General features: G+C 43.6%; 1 protein-coding gene across 1 annotated transcript in view; it reads right to left on the minus strand.

The window, feature by feature from the left end:
- Window positions 1-2,987: 2,987 nt before the first annotated feature.
- LOC141096235 (hydroxysteroid 11-beta-dehydrogenase 1-like protein A) overlaps window positions 2,988-21,711 on the minus strand; it is a 76,680-nt gene continuing 57,956 nt past the window's right edge. The window contains exons 4-6 of the mRNA XM_073582737.1: window positions 16,140-16,328; window positions 9,114-9,257; window positions 2,988-3,230 (exon numbers count right to left, since the gene is read on the minus strand). Coding sequence (XP_073438838.1) covers window positions 3,019-3,230; window positions 9,114-9,257; window positions 16,140-16,328 — 545 coding nt within the window. The 3' untranslated portion in view covers window positions 2,988-3,018. The remainder of the gene's footprint in view (window positions 3,231-9,113; window positions 9,258-16,139; window positions 16,329-21,711) is intronic.

A 21,711-nucleotide genomic window follows, 5' to 3' on the forward strand; every position in this document is an offset into this window, starting at 1 on the left:
ACAAAACCTTTACTGCCAATGGACCATGACTGCATATCAAAAATGACCTGAGTATTATTGCTGATCACGTGTATCACTTTTTGTTCACAGTCTACTAATGTCTATTACCAAGAAAACCAAAAGCAAAACACAAAACAAATATCCTGGAATAAAAAGTAAAAAATATAATTGCAAAAATTGCATGAAGGTAGTAATAATAGTAATAATAAGGGTATTTAGTTAACATAATTTTGATCAAAATAATGTAGAAGCCATCCCGCCACGTCACGGCAACCCTTGTGGGACAGTCCTAACTCTTGTATTTAAAACCTTTCCACTTGTCAAGTGACATAAATGTGAACAAGGACAGAGGGACTGAACCACCAGTAATAGTATAGGCCAGACAGGATGGATTTTCCAACTCAGAAACAGGGCGGTCACACCCTTATATGCACAGAATGCACAATGAAACAAATGAGAAACTGGGTCTGAGCAGAAAAAGTAAATTAATGTGCATGCAAAATGTAATTGCATATGAACACATGACCTTTATACAGAGAAAACCAAAAGCAAAACACAAAACAAATATCCTGGAATAAAAAAGTAAAAAATATAATTGCAAAAATTGCATGAAGGTAGTAATAATAGTAATAATAAGGGTATTTAGTTAACATAATTTTGATCAAAATAATGTAGAAGCCATCCCGCCACGTCACGGCAACCCTTGTGGGACAGTCCTAACTCTTGTATTTAAAACCTTTCCACTTGTCAAGTGACATAAATGTGAACAAGGACAGAGGGACTGAACCACCAGTAATAGTATAGGCCAGACAGGATGGATTTTCCAACTCAGAAACAGGGCGGTCACACCCTTATATGCACAGAATGCACAATGAAACAAATGAGAAACTGGGTCTGAGCAGAAAAAGTAAATTAATGTGCATGCAAAATGTAATTGCATATGAACACATGACCTTTATACAGAGAAAACCAAAAGCAAAACACAAAACAAATATCCTGGAATAAAAAGTAAAAAAATATAATTGCAAAAATTGCATGAAGGTAGTAATAATGGTAATAATAAGGGTATTTAGTTAACATAATTTTGATCAAAATAATGTAGAAGCCATCCCGCCACGTCACGGCAACCCTTGTGGGACAGTCCTAACTCTTGTATTTAAAACCTTTCCACTTGTCAAGTGACATAAATGTGAACAAGGACAGAGGGACTGAACCACCAGTAATAGTATAGGCCAGACAGGATGGATTTTCCAACTCAGAAACAGGGCGGTCACACCCTTATATGCACAGAATGCACAATGAAACAAATGAGAAACTGGGTCTGAGCAGAAAAAGTAAATTAATGTGCATGCAAAATGTAATTGCATATGAACACATGACCTTTATACAGAGAAAACCAAAAGCAAAACACAAAACAAATATCCTGGAATAAAAAAGTAAAAAAATATAATTGCAAAAATTGCATGAAGGTAGTAATAATGGTAATAATAAGGGTATTTAGTTAACATAATTTTGATCAAAATAATGTAGAAGCCATCCCGCCACGTCACTGCAACCCTTGTGGGACAGTCCTAACTCTTGTATTTAAAACCTTTCCACTTGTCAAGTGACATAAATGTGAACAAGGACAGAGGGACTGAACCACCAGTAATAGTATAGGCCAGACAGGATGGATTTTCCAACTCAGAAACAGGGCGGTCACACCCTTATATGCACAGAATGCACAATGAAACAAATGAGAAACTGGGTCTGAGCAGAAAAAGTAAATTAATGTGCATGCAAAATGTAATTGCATATGAACACATGACCTTTATACAGAGAAAACCAAAAGCAAAACACAAAACAAATATCCTGGAATAAAAAAGTAAAAAAATATAATTGCAAAAATTGCATGAAGGTAGTAATAATGGTAATAATAAGGGTATTTAGTTAACATAATTTTGATCAAAATAATGTAGAAGCCATCCCGCCACGTCACTGCAACCCTTGTGGGACAGTCCTAACTCTTGTATTTAAAACCTTTCCACTTGTCAAGTGACATAAATGTGAACAAGGACAGAGGGACTGAACCACCAGTAATAGTATAGGCCAGACAGGATGGATTTTCCAACTCAGAAACAGGGCGGTCACACCCTTATATGCACAGAATGCACAATGAAACAAATGAGAAACTGGGTCTGAGCAGAAAAAGTAAATTAATGTGCATGCAAAATGTAATTGCATATGAACACATGACCTTTATACAGAGAAAACCAAAAGCAAAACACAAAACAAATATCCTGGAATAAAAAGTAAAAAAATATAATTGCAAAAATTGCATGAAGGTTTTTTATTCCAGGATATTTGTTTTGTGTTTTGCTTTTGGTTTTCTCTGTATAAAGGTCATGTGTTCATATGCAATTACATTTTGCATGCACATTAATTTACTTTTTCTGCTCAGACCCAGTTTCTCATTTGTTTCATTGTGCATTCTGTGCATATAAGGGTGTGACCGCCCTGTTTCTGAGTTGGAAAATCCATCCTGTCTGGCCTATACTATTACTGGTGGTTCAGTCCCTCTGTCCTTGTTCACATTTATGTCACTTGACAAGTGGAAAGGTTTTAAATACAAGAGTTTGGACTGTCCCACAAGGGTTGCCGTGACGTGGCGGGATGGCTTCTACATTATTTTGATCAAAATTATGTTAACTAAATACCCTTATTATTACTATTATTACTACCTTCATGCAATTTTTGCAATTATATTTTTTTACTTTTTATTCCAGGATATTTGTTTTGTGTTTTGCTTTTGGTTTTCTCTGTATAAAGGTCATGTGTTCATATGCAATTACATTTTGCATGCACATTAATTTACTTTTTCTGCTCAGACCCAGTTTCTCTAATGTCTATTACCAGCAGGATAACACAAGAGATCACAAAGACCATGTCACCATTCGCTGGTCTCACCAATACTACTTGCTAACAAAAAAGGGCTAAAAATAATGATATATAGATATTGGAGTCTTTTATTGCAGTTTATTAAATATTTTCTAGCAAATACATTTTATCTAGTAGATTTTCAATGAGATTTGGAGCTAAATTATGCAACAACCAAACTGGCTTAGTGCCCCAGAAAGGATAAAAAACTTCTGGCTGACGCAAGATGGCTGCTTTAACTACCTCGATGGCACATTCCTCCTTGGGTGATGGTGACACGGTAATTTTGCCACCTACTGTCTCTACAGCAGTTTCTGTAAAATACAAAACAGATGTCACATAGTTTTCCCTTGTGATAGCAGTATACCTGAAATCATGAAATACCTAGAACCTCATTATTTATTACATTGTAGGTTTGTCCCAACAAGAAAGCTTATAAACATATGTCTTAATAAGACATGCAGACACCATAGAGGGGATTCTTCCACTTACAACCATCAAACTTGGAACAAGCAACAGATTCTTCTCCATTTATTACATACAATATCTGAACCGTTATCATGTCATACATCACTGATTGTCAACTTTCCCTGGCAAAACCATTTGCATGTAGGTGGATTTGGGGAATCTGCTCCAGGGAGAAGACCGATAAGGGCTTCCACGGCGTTCACGTATGCATATACTTATATTGCATATTCATTTTTTGTAATTAGTTGTCACTTGCTAGTGGCCATAGGTATAGGTTCTACTCATATTTTCTTCCCAAAATGAATTCATCTGCAGCATTGACCAATATTATTATTTTTATTTATTATTATAGTGCCATTTAGTCCATGACGCTTTATTTGTGACGAGGGGTATACATAATAACAAGTACAGTAATCTTAAACGATACAAGTCACGATAGGTACAGGAGGACAGAGGACCCTGCCTGCGAGGGCTCATAGTCTACAAGGGATGGCTGAGAATACAGTAGACGAGGGTAGAGCTAGTTGTGCAGTGGCTTGGTTGATCGGTGGTTACTGCAGGTTGTAGGCTTGTCGGAAGAGGTAGGTCTTCAGGTTCTTTTTGAAAGTTTCCATGGTAAGCGAGAGTCTGATATGTTGTGGTAGAGAGTTCCAGAGTAGGGGTGATGCGCGGGAGAAATCTTGTATGTAATTGTGAGAAGAGGAGATAAGAGGGGAGTAGAGAAGGAGATCTTGTGAGGAACGGAGGTTGCGTGCAGGTAAGTACTGGAAGACGAGGTCACAGATGCATGGAGGATACAGGTTGTGGATGGCTTTGTATGTCATGTTTAGGGTTTTGAACTGTAGTCTTTGGGTAATTGGGAGCCAGTGCAGGGATTGACAGAGGAGAGAGGCTGGGGAATAGCGGGGGGACAGGTGGATTTGGGTCGCCCTCCCAGGGCCGTGGGGAACTCGGTACCGGGCCTGTATCAGTGGGATGGGTCACAGCAGCAGTGACCCGGACCGTGGCCCTGGGCGCCCAAATAATGGGGAAATTGTGAATGGTGGAATGTAGTTAGATGGAATAGTTCGTGACGCCACCTGTGGTGTTCGGCAAGTGAGATGTTAGGCCGACGCTGCTTGCAGATCCTCTGGGGCTGGTGATGGGTTGCAGCCAAGATGGCGAAGCTCCCCACAGGTGGAGCTGTAGCCCCAGGGCAGTGTGGATGTAGGGGAAGAGGAGAGGCGCAGGCGGTGTAGAAGCTGGTACCCAGATGTAGCAGTGCTGGGTGTGTTGGCGCAAGAATCAATGGAGGACACCAAGGCTTGTAGTTCCAAAGCTTTACTCACAGTCTGTAGTACACACTGGTGCCGGCCTCCGTGCCATGTCCTCCGGGTCAGAGACTCAGCCAACCTCCAGGCAAGATGGAATGCTCCCTTCCAACGCTCCGCCAACATGTGCCTTTCTGAACGTCTCCTCTTATAGCGCCTTATAGTGTGAAGATCTCCTAGTACTGAGTTACACTGGAGTTCCTCCTAACAGATGTTCCCAAGAACTCTACTTGTTCGGCAGACAGCTGTAGCCTGCTTCAGGGACTTCTTGCTACCAAGTCCCGGCTCACTTTCCAGTTGCTGTTGTGCCCCCAAGTCTTGTGTGGGAATAAAGTGGTCACTACTTCTATTCCTCCGTACTTGTCTTTCTTTCCTATGGACGCTCAGGCTTCAGTTCAATGTCTTTCTCCTTCTTTCCTTTCCCGTGCCAGCAGACCCGGGTCACTCAGGTCTGCTGCAGCACTCCTTCCTCCATCCCTCTCTCAGGGATCTTCTTTCCTCACTCCTCTCTGAGTGACTTCCTACCTCAGTCTCTCCGACTGACTGACCTAAATCCTAAACCTTCCCACTCTTTTATGTATTCTCAACTCCACCCACCTCCCAGCACGTTTCGTGTTCCAAGCAGGGAGCCACCAAAGGTGCTCTGCTACACTCTAAGCAAGAGCCGCAATGTGGCTTTGCTGAACTACCCTGTTGTGTGGGGTGCGAGTGTTGGAGCGTGGTCAGGAGTTCCCACCTTACCTGGATGGTGGGACACCACACCTTAGGAGAAGGTGCAGTACCTCTGTGGCGACTGAGCCTCAGGGGCGCCACAGAATAGTCAGGCAGCAGAGTTTAGAATAGATTGGAGGGGTGCAAGATTGTTAAAGGGGAGGAAGCCACAGAGCAGGAGGTTGCAGTACTCAAGGCGGGAGATGATGCGGGCATGGACTAGGATTTTTGCAGATTCTTGGTTGAGGAATGTACAGATCTGTGAAATATTTTTAAGTTGAATTCGGCAAGAAGTGGAAAGGGCTTGGATATGTGGTTTGAAAGAGAGATCAGTGACTAGGATTACCCTGAGGCAGTGAGCTTGTGGGACTGGGGAGAGTGAGTAGCCATTTACTTTAATGTATAGATTCATTGGGGGGGGCGAGTGAGATAGGGGAAAGATGATGAATTCTGTTTTGTCTATATTAAGTTTTAGAAGTTTTAGAAATCTAGCAGAAAAGAAAGATGTAATACCAGACAGACATTGTGGGATTCTGGTTAGTAGGGAGGTGATATCTGGTCCAGAGATGTAGATCTGTGTGTCATCAGCATAGAGGTGAAACTGAAAGCCGTGAGGTTCTATGAGCTGTCCCAGGCCGAAGGTGTAAATGGAGAAGAGCAGGGGCCCTAGGACTGAACCTTGCGGGACTCCGACAGATAGGGGGCGAGGTAAGGAGTTGTTGTGCGAGTGGGAGATGCTGAATGACTGGTCTGTTAGGTATGACGAGATCCAAGATAGGGCCAAGTCTGTGATGACAAGAGATGAGAGGGTCTGTAGTAATAGGGAATGGTCCACTGTGTCAAAGGCAAAGGACAGGTCCAGGAGGAAGAGGACAGAGAAGTGTCACTTGGCCTTGATGGTTAATAGGTCATTGGTGACCTTAGACAGGGCAGTTTCAGTGGAGTGTTGTGGTTGGAAGCCAGATTGTAAGCGGTCGAAGAGGGAGCAGGAAGAGAGGTGGGCGGACAGTTCAAGATGGACGTGTTGTTCCAGTAGTTTTGAGGCATAGGGGAGAAGTGATATAGGGCGATAGCTAGATACAGAGTATGGGTCAAGAGAGAGCTTTTTGAGGATAGGTGTGATTGAGGCATGTTTGAGGGCGGTGCTGTTAGGAGGGTGTTGTCAACCAAAACTGTCTCTGATGTTATCAATCTTCTGTTTGAAGAATGAGGCAAAGTCTTCAGCTGAGATAAGTGGAGAGGGAGGAGGTTCTGGGGGACGGAGGAGAGAATTGAATGTGTTGAAGAGCTGTTTAGGGTTGACAGACAAGGAGGATATGAGAGATGAGAAGCAGGTTTGTTTAGCTGTGGCAAATGTGGTCTTGAAAGTAGTGACGGACTGAAGCAATATGTGCTAAACTCAGCAGGGCGTCCCACCTGGTTCAAAAACGATAAGAAAATTTCAGAAAAGTGGAGGAACCAAAATAACAGGTTCTGGATAAAAAAAAACTTCTTCTTTATTCCATGTCAATTAAAAACCATCACAGGAAGAACACATGTCTGCCATAACTGGCCTTTTTCAAGCCCAGAGAAAATTTATGCAGAGTTTCCTATGATGCTTTTTAATTGACATGGAATAAAGAAGCAGGGTTAGGGATGAGTGAGTAGTGAAATACTCGTGTGGCGCCCCTGAGGCTCAGTCGCCACAGAGGTACTGCACCTTCTCCTAAGGTGTGGTGCCCCACCATCTGGGTAATTTGGGAACTCCTTTCCACGCTCCAACACTCGCACCCCACACAACAGGGTAGTTATGCACAACCACATTGCGGCTCAGTGCTTGGAGAGTAGCAGAGCACCTCTGGTGGTTCCCTGCTTAGAACACTGGATGTGTTGGGAGGTAGGTGGAGTTTAGATTCATATAAGAGGTTGGGAAGGTTTAGAATTACAGGTCAGTCTGGGGTGAGTCCCAGAGGAGGGAATGTCAGTCCCTTAGTGGAGTCTGACAGAAGGTGGGCGGAGAAGGACAGTCAGTTAGGAGTGTCTGAGGACGGGTCCGAGGAGAAGGAGAAAGACATAGAACTGTAACCTAAGTTTCCATAAGAAGGAGAGTCAAGTACGGAACGAAGGAGTAGAGAACAGAGAGGAGAAGTGGGTTGGAAGAGGAACCCTGCCTATAGGTTCTCAGCACAAGGTCGGGGCCCGGTCCCCGAGGTTGTATGGACACTTAGGGTTCTGCAGCAGACACCGGTGGAGTAGTTGGCTGTAAATGCATTACTCCCATCTAAGACTTGAGGCACAACAGCAACACAGAGAGAGAGCCGGGAGTGAAGCGTCCCTGAAGCAGGCTACAGCTGTCTGCCCTGCAAGTAGAGTTCTAGGAACATCTCTTAGGAGGCATTCCAGGGTTACTAAGTACTGGAGTGGTTCACACCACAAGGCGCATTGGCGGAGTCATTCAGGAAGGTACATGTTGGCGGAGCGTTGGAGAGGAGAGTCCTGACTTGCCTGGGAGGTTGATTGAGTCTTTGCCCCGGAGGACACGGCACGGAGGCGGGCACCAGTGTGTACCACAAACTGTGAGTAAAGCTTTGAAACTGCAGCTCTGGTGTCCTCCATTCATTTGTGTGCTAACACCTTCAGCACCGCTACATCTGGGTACCAGCATCCATACCATCCTGCGCCTCTCCTTATCCATAGCGCCTACACTGCCCTGGGACTACAGCTCCACCTGTGGGGAGCTACACCATCTTCGCTGCACCACACCATCAGTCCCAGTGGATCTGCATGCAGCGTCGGCTTAACACCTCCCTTGCCGAACACCACAGGTGGCGTCACGAACTATTCACATAAACTACATTAAAAACCACCATTGATTTGGGCGCCCAGGGCCACGGACCGGGTCACCTCCGCTGTGACACATCTCCCCTGACACCGGCCCGGTACCGAGTACCCCGATGCCCTGGGAGGGCGACTCACTCGGACTCGCTGTACTCATTACGAGTACCTCCTAATACTCGGGTACTTGTAACGAGTAGCGAGTCCAATGTAAGTCAATGGGAAATGCGAGAAATGGGCTGTGTGTGTGTGCTGGGCTGGGTGAGGACTGTGCGAAGACTGTGCCGGTCTGTGCAGGTCTGTGCTGGGCTGTGCGGGGACTGTGCTGGCCTGTGCGGGACTGTGCTGGGCTGTGCAGGTACTGTGCGGGACTGTGCAGGGCTGTGCGGGACTGTGCTGGGCTGTGAAGGTACTGTGCGGGACTTGCAGGGCTGTGCGGGACTGTGCAGGGCTGTGCGGGACTGTGCTAGGCTGTGCGGGACTGTGCTGGGCTGAGCGGGACTGTGCTGGGCTGTGCAGGTACCGTGCGGGACTGTGCAGGGCTGTGTGGGGACTGTGCTGGCCTGTGCGGGACTGTGCTGGGCTGTGCGGGGACTGTGCCGAATATTGCAAGGTGAGTAGTGAAATACTCGCCAGGATTCGAGTACCGCGAGTACCACATTACTTGCCGAGTACCAAATCCTAACGAGTATACTCGCTCAGCCTGAAGTAGGGTTTTTTTTTAATCAAGAACCTGTTATATTGTTGCCTCAGCTTTCCTGAAATTTTCCTATTTTTTTCTCTACCGGGTGCTCTGGTAAAAGAGTGTTAAACCTACGTTTCAAGGATATCATACACAACTAATTTATAAAAATAATATCTCAGTGCCTATCGAAAAGATGCCTTCAACCTCACCTGTATCAATAAATCCCAGAACGGCCACAGTCACAGATACATTATTCTTGCGGAGTATAAATTCTCTGCGAAGAGAACTGAAGAAACCTTCAAGTGCAAACTTGGCAGCACAGTAATATACTGTAAATGGTGACCCAATACGTCCTGCATGGAATGAGAAAAGCTATATGAGACATTTTTTTCATTATCAAGTAAAAAAATACTACTTTTGAAGTAAATCAGACTGTGGAAATGCTTAAAGTAGTTGTTCACTACTGGAAAACCCCTGATTAATCAATTCATGGCTCAATAGAGAAAAAAAATATTAATATATACTCACCTCCTGTAGTGGCATCATTCCAGAGATGTTGGAATTACTGTGCTTTTCACAGTCGGTGACGTGACATTGTGTCACGTGTCTGCTGCAACCAATCGGCAGCCTCTGACTGACGTCAGTCTTTACTATTGTGTTAGAAGGGATGTCCACTGTAATGGAATAATGATGAATCTGCAATATCACGTAAGAAAGAAGGGCTGACTTTGCTGGAATGACGCCACTGTCGGAGGTGAGTATACATTGTTTTTATATTCTACAGGGCCAAGAACTGCAAGGGTTTTCCAGTAGCGGACAACTACTTTATAACAAACTAATGCTGATGTGGAGTACTAAGAATGCAGTTGTGAGCTGTATTCCCAGCTGTGTAGCTTTAGCTGTTACTAACTGACCCGAAAGAATAAAGTCGTCTAATCACTTATAACGCACAAGGAACAGCGTAAAAAATAAATAAAACCAATTCTTCACCTGCTGTTGATTTATTCATTCTGCCTCACAAAGTTCGCAGTAAGGCTTGGCTCACATACACCCTGCGCTCTACACTAAGCACTTACACCGGGGTTTTCTTGTAAATCTCTGAAATATGTGATTCAGACGGAACCCACAGCGGAAGATTCCCTATAATGAGGCAGATGGAGTAACTGTAGATGCTGCCTGGCCTATGATCCGACGGTATCTGTCTTTTAGACATGCAAAAAAGCGCGCTCTGCCACAGTTTTGTTCACTTCTGAAAAGATGGACAACGTTGAACAGAGGCCAGATGGAGTCCAGAGTAACTCTGCTGTCTCATTATATTAAATGTATCCCTCGGGAATGTCATCTGAATCACGTCACTCAGAGATTTAGATGGAAACCCCGATGGAAGTGCTCAGCGTAGAGTGCCGGATAAATGTGATCCCAAATGTTATGCAAAATGTTCCCAAAAAAAGCTTCAAATCAATCCACAAAAAGTCACTACTCAGGTTCATCTGTTATCAGAAATGTAGGGAGTTTCCAAATTACTGGTAGTACAGAGATTGTGGAAAATTAAAATGGCTCTTTGTTCCATCAAAAGAAATTCAGCTAATTCTTAACTCCCAAATTTGAATGCCCACTTCCCTTCTGAGACCCAGTGTGCCTAAGCCACAAATAGCGTCCACATGTTTGGCATTTCTGTAGCGATGACAGACCGCCTGATTTAACTGGTCAATACAACCTACTGGTCACTACAATGACTGTTTGCAATTTTCACTCAGCAACATCCACTGCTTCTTGTTTCTGGAAAACATCCATGGAGTCAAAATTGTCACTACAGCTGTAGATAAATTCCCAAAGGGGTATAATTTCCAACATGGGGTCACTTGAGGGGGATTCTGTTCTTCTAGCACTTAGGGGCTCTGTATATGGAGTCCGCAAACTATTCAAGGAAAATCTGCACTCGAGTAGGTAAATATCGTTGCATCCCTCCTGAGTCTTAGCCGTATGGCTAAGTAGTAATGTACAGCCACATATGGGGTATGTCAACATTCAGCAGAAATTGTGGGACAAATTTTGGTGCCATTTTTGCCCATTTTCCCTTGTGAGAATGTAAAATCTGGGACTAAAACTAAATTTTGGTGGTAAAAATGTAATCATTTTTTACTCACTGCCCAATGGTATAAAATTCTGAGCCACATCTGATGTGTCTATATGATCACTGCACCCCTAGACAAATTAATTGAGTGTAGTTTGTAAAATGGGTCATGTATGGGGGGGTTCTGCTGTTCTGGCACCTCAGGGACTCTGCCAATATGACATGGCACATTCAAACCAGCCAGCAAGATCTGAACTCTAATGTGGTGCTCTTTCCCTTCTGACCTTTGCGCTGTACCTCAAAAGTAGTTTTCAACCACTTACAGGGTATCGGTGTACTCAAGAGAAATTGCACAACAAATTTTGGTGTCCTTTTTGTCCTGTTACCCTCATGAAAATAAAAAAAATTGGGGCTTATTTTTGCATTTTCACGGCTTTATGTTTTAAATATCTGTGAAGCCCCAGGGAGTGTTGTGACGTTCAGCACACATCTAGTCACATTCCTTGAGGGGTCTAATTTCCAAAATGGGGTCACTTGTGGGAGGTTTTCCACTTTTTAGACACAACAGGGGCTCTCCAAAAACGACATGACACCAGCAGACCATTCCATCAAAGTCTGCTTCCCAAAACATTATTTTATATTATTATTATTCATTTTTATAGTGCCATTTATTCCATGGCGCTTTACATGTGAAAAAGGGGCCTACAAAGGCAAGTACGATAAACATGAGCAATACAAGGCACCCACAAGTACAAAAAGAGAGAGGACCCTGCCCGCGAGGGCTCACAGTCTACAGGGGAAGGGTGAGGATACACTAGGAGAGGGTAGAGCTGGTCATTATGCGGTTCAGTAGACTGAGCATCACTGCGGGTTGTAGGCTTTCTGGAAGGTGGTAGGCAAAAGTCTGATGTGTTGGGGTAGAGAGTTCCAGAGTATGGGGAAGCACGGGAGAAGTCTTGTATGAGGCTGTGGGAAGAAGAGATAAGAGTGGAGTAGAGAAGGAGATCATGATAGGATCGAAGGTTGAGTGTAGGTAAATACCGGGAGACCATGTCACAGATGTATGGAGGAGACAGGTTGTGGATGGTTTTGTATGTCATAGTTAGCGTTTTGAACTGGAGACTCTGGACAATAGGAGGCTAGTGAAGGGCTTGGCAGAGATGAGAGGCTGGGGAATAATGGAGAGACAGGTGGATTAGTCGGGCAGCAGAGTTTAGTATAGTTTGGAGTGGTGCAAGAATGCTGGAGGGGAGGCCAGAGAATAGGAGGTTGCAATAGTCGAGGCGGGAGATGATGTGGGCGTGCATCAGCGTTTTTGCAGTTTCTTGGTCAAGGAATGTAAGGATCTGGATTTTTGAGCTGGCGTCTGCAGGAGGAGGCAATGACTTGGATATGTGGCTTGAAAGAGAGGGCAGAGTCAAGGATCAACCAAGGCACCGAGCATGTGGGACTGGGGAAAGTGAGCAGCCATTGACGATGATGGATAGGTCCGGTGGAGAGGTGGAGAGAGATGGGGGAAGGATGATGAATTCTGTTTTGTCCATGTTCAGTTTTAGAAAGCGAGCAGAAAAGAAAGATGAAATAGTGGACAGACATTGTGGTATTTTGGTTATTAAGGAGGTGATGTCTGGTCCAGTTAGGTAGATCTGAGTGTCATCGGCGTAGAGATGATACTGCAAACCATATGATTCTATGAGCTGTTCCAGGCAGAAGGTGTAGATGGAGAAGAGTAGGGATCCTAGAACTGAGCCTTGGGAACACCGACAGACAGTGGGCAAGGTGAGGAGGTAGTGTGGGAGAGGTCACTGAATGTCCGGTCTGTTAGATATGACAAGATCCAGGATGGGGGAAAGATGATGAATTCTGTTTTGTCCATATAAAGTTTTAGAAATCTCCACTCCCATAGGCGTGGAGTGCATATTCATTACCTTAATGAGCGGTACCACGTGACCGCTGAGCACAGAAAGAGCTGCCTGGCACCGGGACAATGGACATGCAGGGACGGCGCTAGGACTGTGAGTAGGACGCGGAAGGGAGTGTGAGTCATGTGGGATCAGGGGAGCCATGCGGGACCGGTGGAGCCTTGCGGCAATGGGGTAGCGGAGCCATGCAGGACTGGGGTGCCATGCAAACAACAGGGGGAGCCACACATAGCAGGACAGGACGGGGGGAGCCACACATACCAGAACAGGACAAGGGGAGCCACACATAGCAGGAAAGGATGGAGGAGCCACACATAGCAGGACAGGACAGGGGGAGCCACACATAGCAGGACAGGACGGAGAAGCCACATATACCAGGACAAAACGGGGGAGCCACATACCAGGACAGAACGCGGGATCCATGCATAGCAGGACAGGGATAAGGGGACAATGCATACCCAGCTTATACTCGAGTCAATAAGCTTACCCAGTTTTCCGTGGCAAAATTAGGTGCCTCGGCTTATACTCGGGTTGGCTTATACTAGAGTATATAAGGTAATTGCGATTTTTTTAGTCTGGAAAAGGTTGTAAAGACATTTCGAAAGCTTTGGTACTCCAGTGAACCACAATGAGAGCCATAATCCACAAATCACAAAAACATGGAACAGTCATTAACCTTCCAAGAAGTGTCCGGCTGACCAAAATAACCCCAACAGCGCAGTGATGACTCATCCAAGAGGTCACAAAAGACCTCAAAACAACATCCAAATATCTGCAGGCCTCTCTTGCCTCAGTTGAGGTCAGTGTTCATGACTCCAAGATAAGAAAGACACAAAAATAGCCTGCATGTGGCAGAGTTCCAAGACGAAAACCACTGCTGAGCAATGAGAACATAAAGGCTCGTCTGTCTTGCCGGAAAACATTGATGATCCTCTGTGGACTGACAAGACAAAAGTTGAACTATTTGGAAGGTATATGTCTCATTACACCTGGTGTAGAAGTAACACAGCATTTCAGAAAAGGAACATTATACCAACAGTAAAATATGGTGCTGTTAGTGTGATGGTCTGGGGCTGTTTTGCTGCTTCAGGACCTGGACGACTTGCTGTGATAAATAGAACCATGAATTCTGCTGTCTACCATAAAATCCCGAAGGAGATTGTCCGGCCATCTGTTTGTGACCCCAAGCTGAAGTGCACTTGGGTTATGAAGCAGGACAATTATCCAAAACGCACCTGCAAGTCCACCACTGAATGGCTAAAGTAAAACAAAATTATGACTTTGGAGCGGCCTAGTCAAAATCCTGACCTTAATTCGATTGAGATGCTGTGGCTTGACATAAAAAAAGGTGGTTCATGCTTGGAGACCCTCCAATGTGGCTCATTAATAACAATTCTGCAAAGATGAGTGGGCCAAAATTCCTCTAGAAAGTTGTAAAAGACTCATTGCCAGTTATTACAAACGCTTGATTGCAGTTGTTGCTGCTAAGGGTGGCCAAACCAGTTATTAGGTTTAGAGCACAATCACTTTTTTATACAAGGGCTGGTAGGTTTGGATTTCTTTTTCGCGTAATAATAAAGACCTTCATTTAAAAACTAAATTTTGTGTTTACTTGAGTTATCTTTGTCTAATACATTGCACAACCTCTGTCATATTATAAAATTGCACCATGTGGAGCTTATTGGACAGCTTTTTATGATTAAATGAATAAATGAAAAAACAGTTCCCTTCCATTTTTGTAACCAACCCAGGTAAAGCAGACAGCTGTGAGCTGATAAAATTATCAGGCTGGGAAAGTCCCTGACTGTTGGGCCTTTCCCAGCATAAAAATACCAAGCTGCAGCCACCTCAGAAGTGGCACATCACATTAGGGAAGTGGCGTTTCACATTCGCGCGTTGGCTCTTCCCGACTGCCCTGGTGTGTTGGCAATTGGTGCAATGGTGGTTTGGGTTGATATCAACTGTGAATGGTCCAAAAGCACAGCTGACATCAAGCTCTGGTGTTAGTAATGGAGAGGTGTCTATGAGACAACCCCCCCCCGTTACTATCCTAGTAAATAAAAAGAAAAAAACACACAAAAACTCCCCCAAGCATTACCTGCTTCACCTCGCAGGTCCGACGTAGTCCAGGGAATCCGAGTCAGTAACGTCACTGCTCTTAGGTGTTCCTGCTCACTTTACACTATGTACTACATCGGATTCGGTGTATTAAGTCGGTCCTGCGAAGGACAGTGTCTTATTTTTAATTCTCTCTGTTTATGTTTTTCAGGTTTCCATTTGTTGACTACGTCGGACCTGCATGGGAACTTTTTTTTTTTAAATAAAATGGTGAACCAGGGAAAGTGTAGGGGAGTGTTTAATTAAATAAAGATTTTGTATTTGTGTTTGTTCTATTTTTTATTGGGCTAGTAATGGGGGAGTCTGATAGACACCTCTCAATTGCTAACACCAGGGGTTGATGTCAGCTGTGTTTGTGGACAGTACCCAGCTGACATCAAACCCATGCACCATTACCCCGATTTCCACCGTTCCAGGGCAATCGGGAAGATGTGATGTTCCACTTCTGGGACAGCTGCAGGCTGATATTTTTAGGCTGGGAAGGGCCTAATAACCATGCACCTTCCTAGTTTGATAGTGTCAGCTCTCAGCTGTACGCTTTACCTTTGCTGGTTATGAAGAATGGGGGATACTCCACATTGTTTTTTTCATTTATGTAATCATAAAAAGAAGTCCAATAAACTCCAGAGGGTGCAATTTTATTATTTGTTGGGGTTGTTCAATTATATCTGTCAGTCTATATCTATTATTTATCTATATAGCATTCCTTGCTGTTCAAAAACATTAGAATAACGCAAGTGAAAAAGTGCACACGAAAATGCATCTAAATTTGACTTTTTTCACTGCATTTTTGCCTGCCTATAGATGCAGAAATGGTGCAGAAATTTTTGCATCCAACTTTCCAGCTTTTACTTCCACTTGAGATCAAACAAGGCAGGGATCCTCGGGCCACTCAGGGAATCTGTATCTGTGCACATTTTTTTGAGTGAGCTATGAGATAGGGAAAGGTAAAAAGTTTAGAAACTGTGTAGACTTGTTATACAATCTTAATTCTGCCTCTTGTTTTAGATGTGATAATATAGATTGCTACAGTGATCTGCATTTACCACCAATATAAACTGTTCTGTAATCCAAACTAGTAAAGCATAAAAACTACTATACAACCAAGCCAGTATTATTACCGCTCATCGAGGATATAACAATGATGCTCCCTTGGGATTCTAGAAGCGCCTTCAGAGCTGTGGACGTCAGTTCGACATAACTAAGAAAATTTATATGGCTGGAAATCAGCATAGGCTCCACGTCACCTTTAAAATATTCAAAACTTACAAGTCCTCCCGCATGATTTAGCACCAGATAATCAAGTCCACCTAAATAAAGAAATAAACTCTTGGTGAACCAATCTATAAAACATCACTATGTCTGTAACAGACTGGCTGAAGACTATGTCATCATATCCTAGGTCACAATGTGCCAGGCTTTTTGGATTCAGAAATGTGAAAGCATCTCTATAGCTGGAAAAACTGGAATAATTTATTATTATCATTTATTTATTATGCTCTGCTTATTAGAGCTTTACATTATCATCGCTGTTCAATGGGGCTCACAATCTAAATTCCCTATCAGTAGGTCTTTGGAATGTGGGAGGAAACCAAGTACACAAACGAAACCCATGCCAACATGAGGAGAACATGCAAACTCTTTGCAGATGTTGTCCTTGGTGGAGTTAGGCTTCCGATACACCTCTGTTCAGAACGCCCTGTTCTACCCATACATTTACATGCAAAAATTCCAAGGATGAACCAACAAATTTAGAAGTGAAGCTCATATTCATGGTGTTGGACAGATTCTGGTGCTCCACAAAATCGTGGAATGCATCCCGAGATCTGTCCCACACCATGAATACGTCATCCACATACCTGATGACCAATCTAATGTGCTTTAAATAATGGTTTTGCAGAGTGTAAATGTACCTCTCTTTAAACACAGCCAATAACAGATTTGCGAATTTGCATCCTACTGGGGTCCCCATCGCGCTACCCATCCGTTGGAGGTACCAGGTATCCAAGAATTTAAATGCTTTGTGCTTCAAAATGAATTCATTGCCCTCACAAACAAAATTTGAACCCAGTACCCCAGTGCTGCAAGGCTGTAGTGCTAACCACTGAGCCACCGAGAATGGATCTGGTTGGGAGTAATGGATAATCCTTGTACAAACAGTCCGTGGGTTTGCACCTAGACTATACCTCAGTCACTTCACAGTTAAATGAGACACAGTAAAGAACGTGTGCAATTCTAACAACATTTAAAAGGGTTGTCTGTTATGAATGGGTCACCGAGGAGGATAGCAGGAACAGGCTAAGCCACCAGAAGACCAGAGAGGTTGGTAGCTAAGCGGATTGCAGACCCCTGATCCTATCAACACAACTAGCTGTAGCCGTGGAGCGTTCCTACAATGCCCTAGATGCTTCGTCACAGCTGGAGAACTAACTAAACCTAAAGACAGAAAGGTGAAATCTAAACTGCCCTGGAGCAGATCCCCAAAGGAATAGACAGCCCCCAAACATATATTGTCGGTGAGATAAGATGAGACCCAAACACAGGCAGAAAACAGACTGAGCAAATGGTGGGGCCCAAGCTGTCTAGACAGGACAGGACAGAAAAGATACTGTCTGCAATGACACACAAAACCCTAAAAATGTCCAACACTTCTGATATTCAAAACACCTGAGGTCACACGACCTCACCCTCGCTAGATCAGCACTCTGGTATAAACTGGAAGCAAAGCAAAAGATACTAATATAACAGGGGACTTAACAAGCTGTGACAAATGAAGCAGGGTCCAGCGCTGCCCCCAGCAGGGAGCACGCTGAACCCTAGCAACAGAGCAGAAAGAAAAAAAAGGCACAACCAGATTAGATGCAAAGGATTAGCAAAAGAATCACTTAACTGAACATGCAGATCAGGCAGGGGACTAAAGAACTACAAATGCACAAGGAGGAAAAATCACCAGCAACCTTCCAGAGCAGCCAGCTCCATTATATGCTAACAGGCAGTAATCCCGGGTTCCCAATTATCATCGTCAGGTGGAGACCTTCCATCCACTTGGCCAGCTCCACTACTCTCAGTAACCTCCAGCAGGAACAGAGGGAGCTTCGGCTCAGAAATCCAAGCAAGGGAGTTCACAACAGTTGTCCACTACTCAGACAACCCCTTCTTAAATACTATATTTCCCAGCGTAAAATAAAAATAACATATACTCACCTCCCACACTGGTGTAATTCCTCTACGAATTCTTTGCTGCATTTTGATAGTGCCCACTAGGGTGACCGCAAAAAAGCGATGTCGGAATTTTGTCCGTCTGGACCCCACAAAACGATTCCCCTTTCCAGATATTAAGATAGCCAAAATTTGAGCTCGATCAAACGACGTTAACCCGTGCCGCTCGTTGCTCAAAGTTTGAAAAAATCCAAATTGAGGTATTTAAAGATTTAGGTATTTTGCATAGTCTGTTAGACTATAAAGAATGTGACAACAACATTGCAGAAATAGCCCTGACCAAATTTTCGAACCATTTGTGGTATTTGAATGCAGAGTTGGTGGGATTATCGTTTTTTGATCCCACCATTACAGACAATGAAAAGTTGTTAATGGCTAATAAATTGCTCAGTAGCACAGATGAACCATCAGAGCACGCTAGGGTTGTAAATCCAAAAGTTAGGAAAGAAAAATTAAAAGAGGTAGGAAGTAACCGACTTTAACGACCTTCTGACAAAAGATGAAGAACAAAAGCTATATGTCCTGCAAGTTGTAAGCAAATGCCGAGCATTATATTCTGACGTTTCAAAAACTACTTTAACAAAAGCTCTAGAATAGATTAGATAACTATGTAAAATTATCAACTCATGTAGGTTAGCGTGCTCTGATGGTTCATCTGTGCTACTGAGCAATTTATTAGCCATTAACAACTTTTCATTGTCTGACATTTTTTCCCCCCCATATGAGATCCGGTCACCCTAGTGCCCACCCTCATTATACGAAGAAATCCTTACCCTACAGTCAGTTTTTGAGGCTTAAAAGGAATAACAATAATCTAGGTAGATTTGTAGAACATTCTTCGGATTTATACCAAAGATTCGTAGAGAGAGGATATCTAAAAACGGTTTTGGACACAGCCCTGAACAAGGCTATCAATCAATCGCAGGACAACCCATCTAGAGGCATTAAGATCAGGGATGACAATAAGGAGGTGGGCAAAAGATTTGTATTTAGTTATTTAGTTTTAAGTATGACCCTTTGGATAAATACATCAAATCCGTGACAAACGAAAACTGCCATATTTTGGAAAGGGATTTAGAATTGTCTGAGATAGTGGCCTGTTAATTTCATGTAGGCGCACAACCAATTTAAAAGATATTCTGGTGCATAATCGTATCCAAAATGAACGTAATGATTGGATAACAGGTGTCCCTAAGGGCAATTTTAGATGTGGACATTGCTCGTTTTGTTTTATTCACATTACAGGACGGTTCATTCAAATAGGGTCCGTGTCGCATCAGGTTCATGATTTCATCTCATGTAGGATAAGTTACATAGTGTATGTCTTATTTTGCCCATGCAAGTCTTTTTAGATTGGCAAGACTATTCAGCCACTTTTTGTCAGATTCCGTGAACACTTTAATTCAATTCAGTCTGGTGAGGGTGCCCCACGATTGATAAATGATATGAGGGAGCATCAAGGGGGAAATCCAGAGGCGTTGCGCTTTGTGATGTTAGAACGAGTAGGTTTACCTGTTCAGGGAGGAGCTCTTCAAAGATTACTGCTCAGAAGGGAGGCAAGGTGGATCATGCGCACACGGGCGCTGGGAGCAACAGCTTTTAATGATAAAATATGTCTGTATTCTTGTAGTCGCTATGACACTTATTTGCTCATAGTAATATCTTTTCTAGTTTGATTTACTCTTTTTAATTGTAGGTTTAATTGTGTGTTGTATGAATGGGCCGGTGAGCACTGTTTTTCTCACATGGAGGTGATGTTTAGAAAGGGGAGGTCCTGAACCTTACATAAGTATATGGACCTCATCATTTCCTTTCTCCCTCAGGACCCGTAGAAGCGTATACAGTGCATTGCGAAAGTATTTGGCTCCCTGGAACATTTCAACCTTTTCCCACATATCATGCTTCAAACATAAAGATACCAAATGTAATTTTTTGATGAAGAATCAACAAGTGGGACACAATTGTGAAGTTGAATGAAATTTATTGGTTATTTTAAATTTTTGTGGAAATTAAAAAACTGAAAAGTGGGAATTATTGACACAAACCAGAAGAAGTTTCTACTTAGGAGAAATTGTGAAAACCATTCCATCAGCCTCATCTTTCATGGGTTACTGAAGACCCATAAAGACATATTCCCTCCCACCTTACGTCTTATCATATTGAGAATTGGGACTTCGAATGAGGGTATGGGAGAAAGGCTGGACACATTTTTACAAACACTTACCTTTAGAATTCCAGGTTACATAAAATATGGATCCTCTGTTTTATGATTTTTTGACAAATTTTTGATGGTAATTGGGTTATATATTTGTTACATGTGACATAATAAATCTGTATTCTGGCCACATGTGCCATCCAACATCATTTAAACAATTATAGCACATACACTAATGAGTTGAAACAGTTTATTTTGAAAGATATCTTTTGAAAGATAATTATTTTATGTTTGATTCAAAATTATTTTTGCAAACTGTCGGAGTCCCGATAGGCACAACGTTATCCCCTTCTATGGCCATTTTATTGATGGCCTGATGGGAGGACAGGTTCATTTTCAATCTGACTAACCCCACTTCCACTAATTTGAAAAGGTATGGGAGATAAGTGGATGATCTCCTTATAGTGTGGTGTGGTTATGTGGCGCCCCTGAGGGTTCAGTCGCCACAGAGGTACTGCACCTCCTCCTGAGGTGTGTTACCCTACTATCCAGGTAAGGTGGAGACACCTGACCACACTCCAACACTCACATCCCACACGCACACCAGTAGTGTAGCAGAGCAACCTTGGTGGCTCCCTGCTTGGAACACGAAGAGTGCTGGGAGGTGGGTGGAGCTTAGACTGCACAAGAGAGCGGGAGAATATTAGGAAAAGGTCAGTCTGTGAGAGAAGATTCCCTGAGAGGGATGGAGTGAAGGAAGCGCTGCAGCAGACTCCTGTGACCTGGAGCTCCTGGGACAAGAAAGAGCCATAGAAAGCCTGATTCTTCGGAAGGAAGATAGTTTAGTACGGAACGTAAGGAGAAGAAGAGAACTAAGGACTAGGGTCAGAGCAGAGCCCTTCCTCGAGTTTGAAGCGCATGGCCGGGGTCCGGTCCCCGAGGTTGTATGGTTACTGATGTTCCTGCAGCAGAAACTGGAGGAATAGAAGTCATCACCACTTTATTCATATCTAAGACTTGGGGGCACAACAGCAACGTGGGTGAGCCGGGACATGATAGCAAGGAGTAGCCGAAGCTACAGCTGTCTGCCATACAAGTAGAGTTCTAAATAACATCAAAAAGGAGGTACTTGAGTTTAATACGCAAGTACTTCAGATTAGGCGCTAGTGTGGAGACGTTCAGAGAAGGTACATGTTGGAGGAGTGCTGGAAAGGTGTACTTTACCTTGCCTGGGAGTTGGCTGAGCCCCTGACCTGGAGGACACGGCACCGAAGCGGGCATCTGTGTGCACCAGACTGTGAGTAAAGCCTTGGAACCAG

The sequence above is a fragment of the Dendrobates tinctorius genome, unplaced genomic scaffold (assembly GCF_039654945.1).
Source record: "Dendrobates tinctorius isolate UK_male_01 unplaced genomic scaffold, ASM3965494v1 ptg000073l, whole genome shotgun sequence".
Taxonomy (NCBI): domain Eukaryota; kingdom Metazoa; phylum Chordata; class Amphibia; order Anura; family Dendrobatidae; genus Dendrobates; species Dendrobates tinctorius.